This window comes from Loxodonta africana, chromosome 1, assembly GCF_030014295.1.
Source record: "Loxodonta africana isolate mLoxAfr1 chromosome 1, mLoxAfr1.hap2, whole genome shotgun sequence".
Taxonomy (NCBI): domain Eukaryota; kingdom Metazoa; phylum Chordata; class Mammalia; order Proboscidea; family Elephantidae; genus Loxodonta; species Loxodonta africana.
Window position 1 is genome coordinate 219,526,294 of NC_087342.1, and position 13,102 is coordinate 219,539,395.

Here is a 13,102-nt window from a genome sequence, read left to right on the forward strand (position 1 = left end):
AGGAATGGATGGATGTATGGGTGGTGGGTGAGGGGTGGTGAGTGTTTGAAGACAGACTGGAGTGGAAGGCAAAGGCCAGACTAAGAACAGCCTCGTCTGCAACTCTAAGGTGTTTGGACTTAGCCTGAAGGGAATGAGACCAGGGAGGGAATTTTAAGCATGATTTCAGAGGAGGGTCATGATCCCATTTGCTTTTAGAAATCTCTCTTTGGGTGATTTTTCTCTCCTGCGGCAGCTTGGGCTCCAACAATTTAGCACCTTCCACACATTCCCAAGCTCAGGACCTTAGGCAGATTTCTGTTACAAGCTTCAGATCTACAGTCATGCCACGTTTGGTGCCAATGTACTATGCAAATATGTTTATATTTAAACTATGTAAATATACACCTACACCCATTCATTTGAGAATAAAACAGTACAGTGAATATTTTCACCACAGATGACCAGCACAGTAAAAAGTGCTCTAGCCCAGCATTTTTCAAATGTTATTTTGAGTGTGTGTGATTTTTGCTTATGATTTTCTTATTGTGGTGAAAACATACACAGCAAAACACATGCCGATTCAACAATTTCTACATGTATAATTCAGTAGCATTGATTACATTCTTCAAGTTGTGCAACCATTCTCACTATGCTTTTCCAAATTATTCCACCACGATTAACATAAATTCAATGCCCCCTAAGCCAAAACTCCCCCTTTTTTCCTTCCGCCCACCTCTGGTAACCACTAATAAGCTTTGCTTCCTATATATTTGCTTATTTTATATAAGTAAGGTCACACAATATTTGTCCTTTCAAGGCTGACTTATTTTGCTCAGTTTAATGTCTTTAAGGTTCATCCATGTCGTGACATGCATCAGGACTTCATTTCTCCTTATGTCTGAGTAATTTCCCGTTGCATGTGGATAAACACATTTTGTTTATCGGTTCATCTGTTAATGGTCACACATTTTTAAGCCAGGAACCACGATAAGAAATGCATTTTATGTCATGACCCAAATATATGTAATCTCTACACAAAGCACCTACCCACCCACCCACCTGGAGAGAGTGTAAACCCTGGAGAAGCACCTAACTTTCAGGCAGGGATGTAGGAGAAGGAGGAGACAAAAAGGTAAGAGGAAAGCTAACAAGGTGTTGGCATGGGAGCCAGGAGAGGAAAGAGTTTAAACAAGCAGGAGAGCTTAGATAAGGGCTGAGTTGAGCAACATGGCTCCCTGGTGGCCTTGGTAACCTCACTTGCAGTCTGGTGGAAGCCAGGCTGAGTGAGGGGGGAAGACACAAAGACATGGGGTATGTGGCCAGCTCTTTTGAAACAGGATGGCAGTGAAAGGGCAAGAGGCCATTGGCTAGAAGGGAGGGCAGCTTGCTCCTCTCAACACAAATTTGACCCTAGTTTTATAGAAAGAGACAGTATTCCACAAGCTAGGCTTTTCAAAAGAAGTCAGGGACATCTGATCTTCGTTAAAGGGGATGGGATAAAGCTACAGATTTTTTTTTTTTTTTTCACTTTCATCATGTCTGAAAGGTCAGGTAAGACTTTCTGTTGATTGCTGAGACAAGATTTTAGAACTGTGACCATGACTGCTGTTGCTCTGGTTACTTACGCAAGGAATGGCTAAGTTTATTTTGGGATTATGATTCCAAATTGTAGTGCATGATTCAAAGGTTCAAAATTAGGAGGGGGAAAGAAAAAAAAAAAGAAGAGGAGAGTAGCCAGAAGAAAACTTACATTGATACACTGTTACCAACATTGCCATTATCAGTCCCTAAAGAACAATGAAGTGATGAACTGTATTCAGAAAACTGAAGATGCTGTGGGTAACTGATAGAATCCCCAACAAAAGATTAAGTTCTTTTACAATTACGATGAAAACTAGGCTTGACATTACTTTTGATTTGCTTTTTGCCGTTTATCAAATCTTTGAGAGAATTTGGAGATAGGCACCTTATTATTAGAGGTTATTGCTCAGGGTAAGAATTTTATGTTCAGATTTGTGGGTCTCAGGGCTATAATTGATCAAATTTCCAGAGTAGATAACCAGGTGTTACACAATTATTATGACACATAGTCTTTAAGGTGTAAGGCAATTTGCATCTGCAAGTATAAACATTTGTATTTAGTTCTTGTTTGGGGTGTGATGAACAAAATCCCTAGGATGCCTGATCAAGTCATCTTCTTTTAAAACATTTTAGGCATAAAGATCATATTCTTAGGTAAAGGTCACATATAATTCCTAAAAAAAAAAAAAAAAACCCTTTTCCTAAACCAGTGAGCAAGTAAAATATATCCCAGTTAAAAAAAGCCACAGAGCTATGAAGAAAGGATATCCACAAACTAACCTTCCTTGGGCTCCTCTCACAGCTGGGAGTAACTGCTTTCAGGTAGAAACTCATCCTCCTGCCTTCTAGGTCATTCAGTTCACTAAAAGCTATTTATTAGGTTTTTGATTAAACAGCATTTAAGAAAATTGTCTAAATGGGTTAAAAATGATAGCATTTGCCTTGTATGTATACGTCTTAGGCTGGGTTCTCTAGAGAAGTAAAACTAGTGAAATACACATATGTTGGAATTGACTTGATGGCAATGGGTTTTGGTTTGCCACTGAGCTGATCTAGACTCATAGCAACCCTGTAGGACAGAGTAGAACTGTCCCTGTAGGGTTTCCAAAGAGTGGCTGTTGGATTAGAACTGCCGACTTTTTTTTTCCATATATATATTTTTTTTTTGGAGTAATCTTTTTTTTTTTTTAATTTTTATTGTGCTTTAAGTGAAAGTTTACAAATCAGGTCAGTCTCTTGTACAAAAACTTACATATACCTTGCTATACACTCCTAATTGCTCTCCCTCTAATGAGATAGCACGGTACTTCCCTCCACTCTCTCTCCTTGCGTCCATTCGGGTAGCTTCTGGCCCCCTCTGCCCTCTCACCTCCCCTCCAGACAGGAGATGCCAACATAGTCTCATGTGTCCACTTGATCCAAGAAGCTCGTTCTTCACCAGTATCATTTTCCATCCTCTATTCCAATCCCTGTCTGAAGAGTTGGCTTTGGGAATGGTTCCTGCCCCGGGCTAACAGAAGGTCTGGGGTCCATGGCCTCCAGGGTCCCTCCAGTCCCAGTCTGACCATTAAGTCTGGTCTTTTTATGAGAATTTGGGGTCTGCATCCCACTGCTATCCTGCTCCCTCAGGATTTCTCTGTTGAGTTCCCTGTCAGGGCAGTCATCAGTTATGGCCGGGCACCATCTAGCTTTTCTGGTCTCAGTCTAATGTAGTCTCTGGTTTATGTGGTCCTTTCTGTCTCTTAGGCTCATAATTACTTTGTGTCTTTGGTGTTCTTCATTCTTCCTTGTTCCAGGTGGGTTGAGACCAATTGATACGTCTTTAGATGGTTGCTTGCTAGCGTTTAAGACCCCAGATGCCACTCACCAAAGAGTGATGCAGAATGTTATCTTAATAGATTTTATTATGCCAATTGACTTAGATGTCCCCTGAAACCATGATCCTCAAATCCCCGCCCCTGCTATGCTGGCCTTTGAAGTGTTCAGTTTATTAAGGAAACTTCTTTGTTTTTGGTTTAGTCCATTTGTGTTGACCTCTCCTATATTGTGTATTGTCTTTCCCTTCACCTAGAATGAAACTTATCTAATATCTAATTAGTGAAAACCCCTCTCCCTCCCTTCCCGCTCTAGGAACCATCAAAGGATATTTTCTTCTCTGCTTCAACTATTTCTCCATGTACTGCCGACTTTTTGGTTAGCAGCTAAACACTTAACCACTGTACCACCACAGCTCTCTCTCTGTATATATATATATATATATGTATAGAGAGAGAGAAGGAGAGGGAGAGAGACTTATATCAAGGAAATGGCTCATATGGTTGTGAAGGCTGGCATGTCCCAAAGTCTGTGGGTCAGGTGTCAGCTGGAGGATTCTCCTGACTCAGATGGTTGCAGGGGCTGACGAACCCAGAATCAGCAGGTCAGATGGAAGGCTGCTGGCTCGCAGGGCTCCTGAGCTGGTGAATCCCAAATTCGGCAGGTCAGATGACAAGGTGCAGGCTCAAGTCTCAAGGACCAGAAGTCAGATGATGACAAGCCAGAAACAAGATCCAGAGCAAGCCACATAGCTTTGCCTTAGTGTCCCTACATACACGGAGTACAGGCCACACCCCCAAGGAAACTCCTCTTACAGCTGATTGGCTGATCGCATCAGATCACGTTTCGGAAGTGATTACATTGTATTACTTACGGAAGATCACAAAATGGAGGAAATTACATCATATCACAAAATGGAAGATAATTACATAGAACTGAGAACCATGGCCTAGCCAAGTTGACACATAACATTAACCATCCCAGTATATGTATACACATGCACACGTGCCAGTTGCCATTGAGTTGATTCTGACTCATGGGAACCCCATGTGTGTCAGAGTAGAACTGTGTTCCATAGGGTTTTCAGTGGCTGATTTTTTGGAAATAGATCACCAAGTCTTTCTTCCAAGGTACCTCTGAGTGGACTTGAACCACCAACCAAACATTCAGTTAGAAGCTGTGTGCACTACCTATCCATTTGCACCACCCAAGGACTGACTGACTGACTGAGTCGCTCTCGCTATATATTCTTGTAGATGAGAGATGTATTTGGTTTTGCTGAATTTAAATAGTCATCTATGTAAATAATTCTATTATTCCCAGATATTTTGTTTTCAATTTGCAAAAATAGTATTTCTATTGTCTGTCAAGATTTGAACATTGAGTTTTAATTATTCAAACACGGAATTAAGTGTGTAAGTGTGTGTGTGTGTGAGAGCATGTGTGTGTGAGAGCATGTGTATAAGAAGCAAGGTATTAAGGTGTTCTCTTCAAGTGTAAATTTATCCTGGGTGGAACAAGTAGATTTATAGGGAGAGGAACTCTCACTGTTCATTCAGCTCCTAATTGCAAAGTCATGTAGACTTATTTGGGTATCCTGAAGGCCAACACACAACACACCAGTGTAAAGAGACCGATTCCTCGCTGGTTAGTTTTCTACAAGTTAAGATGCCTAAAACCATAAACTTAAAAAAAAAAATGTCATTTTTGAACTTGTTGAGTGGAAGTCATGTCTCAAGCACAAAGGAAAAAGCATTCTCCTTAGGAAGAAAAAAATTGAAGAATTTCTCTGAAAGAACTTAGTAAATTTTTATGGATTCTTTGAAGTTATTCTTGAATGACTGAATTCATTGTCAAAGACTCTAGAGAGTTGGAATTTCCCACTCTCCGTCATACTGCTGGATCACAGGCATAATTCTCAAAATAATTGGTGTTGCCACATCCCAGCACGAGGGTGGGGCAGACATTTTACATAGTTTCTCCTTCATTAACTAAAATTTTAGTTGTTTTTCATTTGGTTGAAATCTTCCTGGTTGTTCAGTTGGTTAAAGCTAGCGCTAACTAAAGTGGTTATGGGCCAGATGTCTGGGGAGGGAGAGAGAGAGACAGAGAGAGAGAGAGAGAAAGAGAGAGAGAGAAGGTTGGTTACATGCAAGGAGGCACGTGCTTGATTGCTGCCCCTCCCTCCTCTTCCTCCTTTCACAGTCATTTTGTTGAGGTGTTCACCTTCTTGGCTGTGTATTTAGACTTTAAAATGATCTACTCTCCAAGGCTGATCATAAAGATGGCACAGGACTGGGCAATGTTTTGTTTTGTTGTACATAAGGTCACCATGAGTCAGAGCCGACTCAAAGGTAACTCACAAGAAACCCTCCAGGACAGAACAGGGGTGGAGGTGATGAGTCCAGTGGTCATCCGTCTCTAGGGGCCAATCAAGGAAATTTCATCTGCCTTGTCAGCGATGAAGGCCCTAGGCAGTGCAAACCGTTTGCACCCGACTACTAACTGTAACCTTTGTGGAAGGGGCCCTGGTGGCACAGTGGTTAAGAGCTTGGCTGCTAACCAAAAGGTTTGTGGTTCCAACTCACCAGTCTCCCTGTAGGAGAAAGATGTGGCAGTCTGCGTCTGCCAAACCTGTTGCCATGGAGTAGATTCTGACTCACAGTGACCCTATAGGACGGAGTAGACCCACCCCATAGGGTTTCCCAGGCTGTAATCTTTACCAGAGCAGATAGCTAGGTCTTTGTTCCCTCAGAGCCGCTGGTGGGTTGGAACTCCAACCTCTCAATCAGCAGCCCAGCACTTAACCACTGGGCCACCACAGAGCTCAGCTCTACTCTGTAACACATGGGGTTGCCATGAGTCGGAATCTACTTGAGGGCAGCATGTTTGGATTTTTTGGTATGTCTGGGATGGGTTTGGTGAGAAACTCACTTTCTAGAGTGACAGCTGTCCTCCTTCATGTGGCAGTGATCTTTCAGCCTTGAATCCCTTCTGATGTTATGACAGGGGTCCCAGGCCCACTCCAGCCAGCCCTCTTTCACACAATCCCCCACTGGATTCTTCCCTTTCACTCTTCCAAGCCGTCCAGATGATGAGCTCTGGGCATTAAACACCTTGGGAAAATCCCTACTCGGGCTCTTGCTGGAAAGCCCCAAACTGGAGAGAAACAAAGGATCATAAATCTGGGAGAACAGACCTTGCCTCCCTTGGCTGCAGAGCCAGAAAAGACAGTAGAAAGGTCCTGGCGATTTGTTTAACTGTGGATGCCTCTGCTCTGTAGCTGTCAGTCTGGAATCCCGAGCAGAATCCTCTCCATCTAGAAAGTTTCCAGAGACAACTAAGGTGGCTACTTATTTATCCCTGAGAGCTTCCTTGAGTAGCTGCCAGTAATCTTTACCGGCCTTTTTTTTTTTTTTTTTTTTGTAACGTTCATAAAAGCTACTACTGGCATTTAAACATCTTTGTGATTTCTGTTGCTGGAACAGAAGTGTATTGTTATGTACAACAGAAATGTACTAGTGTCTCCCTATAATTTTACACACCTACACACGCAGTCTTCTGTTTATAAGCTCCCTCCCGTCTCTTTGCCCTCAACCTTATAATAAGCCCATTCATGTGTAACTCTTCTGGGCTATATGATGTTTAAAAAGTATACTAGTCGTTGCAGTTGCTTCCCCGGGCTGAAAAGAGATTATTTGGAGGGAGAGAGTTGGCTATGAAGGGAACGCGATACCCAAAACATAAAAGTAGAGAAAACCGTCTCTGATTCTTTTAGAGACGTGTTTATGATGTCTCCAGCCACCTAGCTCCCGCGATGATCAAGTCTTCAGCGCTTTAGCTATACAGATGTCTTAATGCTCTGCCTATGATCAGACATACGTTCTGTAAGAAAAGAAAAACTGGTCTGAAAACAATCTTTCAGGAGCAGCGATAACCCAGTTGCACAAACCTCACCTCGTCGATTTTTCTCACGATAAAAAACAACAAACGAACCCGTTGCTGTCGAGTCGATTCCGACTCATAGCGACCCTATACACAACACACACACATACAAAAACCCATAGCGGGGGAGAAAAAGGCACACACACATTGGCCATTGAATAGGAATGTGTTTGGCGCCGCCGGGTGGGGCCGTGAGAAGCGGAGACACATCTTTGCCACCGGAGGAGACCGTGGGGGCGAGAAAAGCCTCAGTGTGAGACCGGCGACGCGGTCACTTCCCAAGTCCCCTTCCCGGCAAGTCCGGGCGGCGCAGGCGGAGGCGGGAAGCACAATTCCCGGTCACCGAGAGGAGAGGACAGGGACACTCGCGCAGAGCACCATCCCCTCGCACCTAGACCCACGCCAGCCCCCTCCGGTGCCTACACGCAAGCGGCCGCCCGCGTCTACGCGCACACCACCTCCTCGGAGCGCAGCTCCCCCGCCCGGTGCCGGGGGCGCTGGGCCCTGGCCCGCGCAGGTCCTCGGCGGCGTCTTTAAGGCGGCGGTCCCCGCCCCTACCTCCTCCCTCCTCCGCCCGCCCGGCTCCTCCCGACTCGCCGGAGAGCAGGCGGCTCGCGGAGCAGGTGCGGGACCCCGCGCATGTCGCGGCCCCACCGGGGGTGGTAGCGGCGCCGGGCGCGCTCCGGGCGCGCGGGGACATGTCGGTGGCCACGGGCAGCAGCGACGCGGCCGGCGGGGCCGGTGGCGGTGGCGCTCGAGTCTTCTTCCAGAGCCCCCGGGGCGGCGCCGGCGGCAGCCCAGGCTCGAGCCGCAGCGCGGGCTCCTCCCGGGAGGACTCGGCGCTCGTAGCCCCAGCGGCCGCCGGCGGGCAGCTCCAGCAGCAGCAGCAGCAGCGGCGCCACCAGCAGGGAAAAGTGACGGTGAAATACGATCGGAAAGAGCTGCGGAAGCGGCTGGTGCTGGAGGAGTGGATCGTGGAGCAGCTGGGTCAGCTGTACGGCTGCGAGGTACCGGGGCGCGGAGCCGGGAGGGTCGGGGGCCTCTCTCCCCCAGTTCTGCCCACTCAGGGGTTCTCCGAGCGCCAGCTGACCGGGACTCAAGCCTAGCCCCCGGGACTGAGCCCTGGGGGCGAGGCGCGGCGCACTCTCTCCCCGGGGTGCCCTCTGGTGCCGGGGCGCAGTGGTTGGGTGCCCCTTCCTGGGTTCAGCTGCCGGTTGCTCCGAGAGCGGTGAGCCCCCTTGATGGCGGCGCGGAGGGACAGATCCTGCGAAGCGCATCGCTGGTCTCGGAGCCCCAGGCGCTTCTCGGCCCCAGCTACAGCCAAAGGAATCGGGGCTTGGAGGTGGCTCACCCCTGCTGCGCCCAGGCAGCGGTTGGGGGAAATGGCATTCATTGCTGGGATCCCGGTAGCCCAGATTTGGGGGGAGGGGAAGGAAAGGAGACCTGAAACCCGCCCAACCCAGGGGAGAGGTTATGGGGATCTCAGAGGCTCCCTTGGTTCCTTAAATCTCCATCAGAATCATGAGATGAGCGCCTCCTTTTTCCAGCCAGCCTCGACGCGTGTCCCCATAATTCGTCCTCGTATTACCCAAGCCGCACACGTTGCGCTTTATTGAAAGGGGCTTGCTTTTTCACTTCCCGAGCCCAGTTACCCCCGCTGATACGTGCAGAACCAGAGCCTGGGGCAGCCTTGAAGGCGTCCAGGTGTAAACAAGGTAGCCCTACGGGTGGCGTTCGGATGCGCGGGAGTCTGCCAGCCCCAGGCTCCCCCTTCCGCCACCACATCGTGACTTTCCACAGTTCAGGGGCTCAGGATTGACACCAATCTGACTGGCAGCGATGTGCTGCCAGAAATATTTAGAGTAAGCGGTAAGGTAAGCTAGAAAAATGCTCTCCCATGGAAGTCTTTAATAACAGCAATTCTGAATGAAGTGTTTTACTTCTCTTAAGGGCGTGCAGCTTGGAAAGGGTGGAAGCGTAAAGGAGATTAATAATTAAGGATTTGGCTTCTTGAAGTTAAAGGTGAATTTGTGTTCATCCAACCCTCATGCTCTTTGGCAGAAAATGAAAGCCAGATGAACTGACTTTATCACTGGGTTTCAGTATTAAAGGGTTTCTCTGTTTCACACCTTTTATGGCCTATCGTGAATACATATTTTTTTGCACATTCTCATGGTCGCAGAGGGAAACAGCATTCTCATTATGGACTCCTGATGAATGGTTATGATATAATGAAGCCTGACTGTCTGAATGATGGGCTTGTACAAATATATTGTTTTCTCCAGCCCAGCTCTTAGGAAAAAGCCAGTTTAACTGTATAAATAAAAACTGGCAGAAATAGGAGATGTTTCTGGAATTTTTAGAGGAAGTTGGCAAAACTCTCTAAAGAAACAATGTGTTTGATTTAGATGGGACGATGGCAGGGTGGATGGATGTGCTCAGTCTTGCCTCCCTAGAATCCAATTAAGCAAGGTTCTGGCATTTACTTCATACCGACCTTTATACTCCATTTTGGGTTTGGAGAAGGTTTTTGTTAATGGAAAAACTATTGCTGAAATTAATGATGCTTTAGTATGGCTCATTTTCTGGGAGACTCATCAGATGTAGCTTGGGAGACTAGAAAGAGTTGCAGTTTCTCAGCAGGTTGGCAAATCATCTATTTTAAAAATTCTTCAGACTAATTGGGAAAAATTGGATGTTGGAATTTTCACTGTATTGAGCAGATTATATGCATATTTTGAAGGGCAAATATGACCTTGAATTTTTTCCTTGTCTTTTTTTTTCCCCCCATGGGCTTTAGCCCTTCCACCCATAGCAAGCAGCTAGAGACTTGAAAGAGGGCTTCGTGGTGTAATAACATGAGAAGGGCACTATCCAGTCCTGCCGGCATGTCACTGAAGTGTGGCAAGGATGTCTCTTCCAGATGTTTGTTCTGTCGTTTTAGGCTGAAAGGATAGAAATCATGGGGAAGGTTGTCAGCAGATCATCAATATGTTGATATTAATCATTTCATTTAATAATAAAAACATGTGGATTACCAAGTACCCAAATAAAGGATTTTCTCCTTCCATCTAGTCTCCATTGATAGGCTCAATTTTTAGCGTTAGTTTTTCTTGTCTGTTAGTCTCTGCTTATAGCAAATCGAAAATCTAGAAAGACCTGCCCTGGATTATAGCTCTGAACCTCATGAATATGAACCTTAGGACATGTCCTTTTTACATTTAAAATTGGTAGTGCTTTTTAATATTTATCGTATGCAATTGACATAGAAAACCAATTTGCCAAACTTCCAACTGGCCACAGGCCTGAGTTATCTGCTGAGCTGGGGTAGATGAACACGTATTTAATTTCAGAAGAACTTATACCAGGCAGGCCAGCTATTAAATGACTTGGCCTTTTCAGAATAGAAAATAATCATCTTTTGGAGTGGCACAAAGCATGATATTTAAAATTAGAAAGGAATGGGAAAGAAGAAATACACAGAACAGTGTGGCTGTGGTCTCATCTAGAAGTCTGCAGTGGCCAACCGGTTTTGTATGGAGAATAATAAAAGCCAACATCTGTGGAGCACCTGGTAAGTACCTATGGAGCGTAGTTCTACTCTGACACATGTGGGGTCGCCATGAGTGGGAGTTGACTCAATGGCAGCTGGTTTTTATTATGTACCAGCTGCTGCTCTAGGCATTTCAAATGCACTCATTCATTTAGTCTTCACGACAACCCTGTGAGGAGGATGCTGTTATCATCCCTGTTTTACAGATGGGAAAACTGAGACACAGAGATCAAAAGGCTTTCCCAAGCTCACAGAGCTGGTGAGTGGCAGAGGAGGGGTATAAACCCAGGCTCTGAGTTCACATTCTAACCACCAGGCCCACCTGTAATTTTGCAGGGTTCCATGTGCGTAAACACATGGAACCCCACATGGCATATGTCTAAACAGTTAAAAGTTATGAATGAAGCTAGCAAGTGTTTATATAAAATTAGTTCTCTCCACCCACCTTCATAAATACCTGGAAGACTCAGTTTGGTTAGTGTTCTCAAACTTGCCAGAGTTCTGAGCTGGGATGTTTTTGGGAGAAACTTTCCCTGGCCCAGGGTCTGCTTCCCTTTTCTTTCCACCCCTGGTGCGTTTCCACCTCCTGAAGGGCACTGTGTTGAACACCCCAGCCTGCATGTCCAGCCTCCATCCGTGTGCTCAGCCTCAGCCTCCACTGGTGGCAAAACGTCCCCTTAGGAGGACAGATATGGGAGGAGCCCGTTCATGCCCTGCAAGTGGCTTGGTATATGATGAGGGAATTCTGGGGTCTTAGGGATCCGGAAAGGAGCCCTCGTGGCTCAGTGGTTAAGTACTTGGCTGTTAATCAGAACGCTGGCAGTTTGAACCCGTCAGCAGCTCTGCGTCAGAAAAGACCTAGCGATCTGCTCCGGGAAAGATTATGGCCTAGGAAATCCTACAGAGCTGTTCTGCTCTATCCTATAGGGTATCTATGAGTCAGAATTGGGTTGACAGCATACAACAACAATGACAAGGACAGAGTATAGCCTAAAAGTAGGTGGAGGGACAGAGGGTCTGGATGGGCAGGTCAGCTTGTTCCCAAGGACAATTAACTCCGTGGTGGGAGGAGTGGGACCCAGGGCTATGGGCCTTCTTAACTGGCCTAAGAGTGGGATTGTTAAGCACCACATCATTCAGCCTTTTGGATGAATAGATAGATATTTTTTAGACTCTAAAACGGAGTCCCTGGGTGGTGCAAAGCACTCGACTACTAGCTGAAAGGTTGACAGTTGGAACCCACCCAGAGGCACCTCTGAAAAAAGGCCTGGCTATCTGCTTCCGAAAGGTCACAGCCTTGAAAACCCTATGGTGTACAGTTCTACTTTGATACATGTGGGGTCGCCCTGAGTCAGAAGCAACTCAGCGGCAACTAACAACAACGACAACAAAATGATTAATTATGTGTTTATAGTTATTTTCCATTACTTCTTCTCCAAGGAATGCTTCTACAGGTAGTTACATTTTCAACTGGGAATTTGGCTACAGTGGACATTGTTAGGTTAAATCTACAACCGTGCTTAAGGATTTCTGTTTCAGGACATTTTCATATCTTTTCCAACCATGATGGTTTTTAAGAGCATTTGAAGTCTGGCGTAGTGTCTTCTTGTACACTTACCAGCTAAACCATGTCAATTTTTCCAGCCTTGCCCGGCATCGAGATAACATCTATACTTTCAGTTTTGCAATATGGTTTGTTTTGGAAATGAAAGCATGTTGCTAACCTCACGTCACTGAAATGCCAATAGCAGCCTAGCCAGACTGGTGTGCCTCGGGTAACTGCTGGGTTATCCCAACCATCCGTGTAGGAGGTCTTTTGCTGTGCTTCAACAGTCTGCTTAAAAAAAGATTTCTGGCATATTACATGTTCTCACTCTTCTCCAACTTCCTATCATCCCATCCTGGAAAACAATGTTTTTCAGAGTTTCTGATGGTGACCCACAGAAGGAAATACTCTCTGTTACAGCCTGATACATATGCAGGCACACGGATGTATGAAAACAGACCTTCACAAAGCAATCCTTAAGGTTACTATGTAGGCTATAGAAAATATTACAAAAGCAGTATACAACATGACTTCATTCATGTTTAAATACAACATTCTAGTCTGTTTCATTTTCCAAGAATGCTGGTTGTGACCCTCTAAATTGATATCAGACACATTAATGCGTTGTGACCTACAATTTTAAAAAAAGTGCTGCTCCAGAAAGAAAAAAATCTATACAT

The 13,102-nt window shown here is 45.6% G+C and overlaps 1 protein-coding gene across 1 annotated transcript in view; it reads left to right on the forward strand.

Annotated features, from left to right (window-relative positions):
• The first annotated feature begins 8,021 nt into the window (after positions 1 to 8,021).
• PPP1R14C (protein phosphatase 1 regulatory inhibitor subunit 14C) overlaps positions 8,022 to 13,102 on the forward strand; it is a 104,194-nt gene continuing 99,113 nt past the window's right edge. Inside the window, exon 1 of the mRNA XM_010602755.2 lies at positions 8,022 to 8,330. Within this exon, the coding sequence (XP_010601057.1) occupies positions 8,022 to 8,330 (309 nt within the window). The remainder of the gene's footprint in view (positions 8,331 to 13,102) is intronic.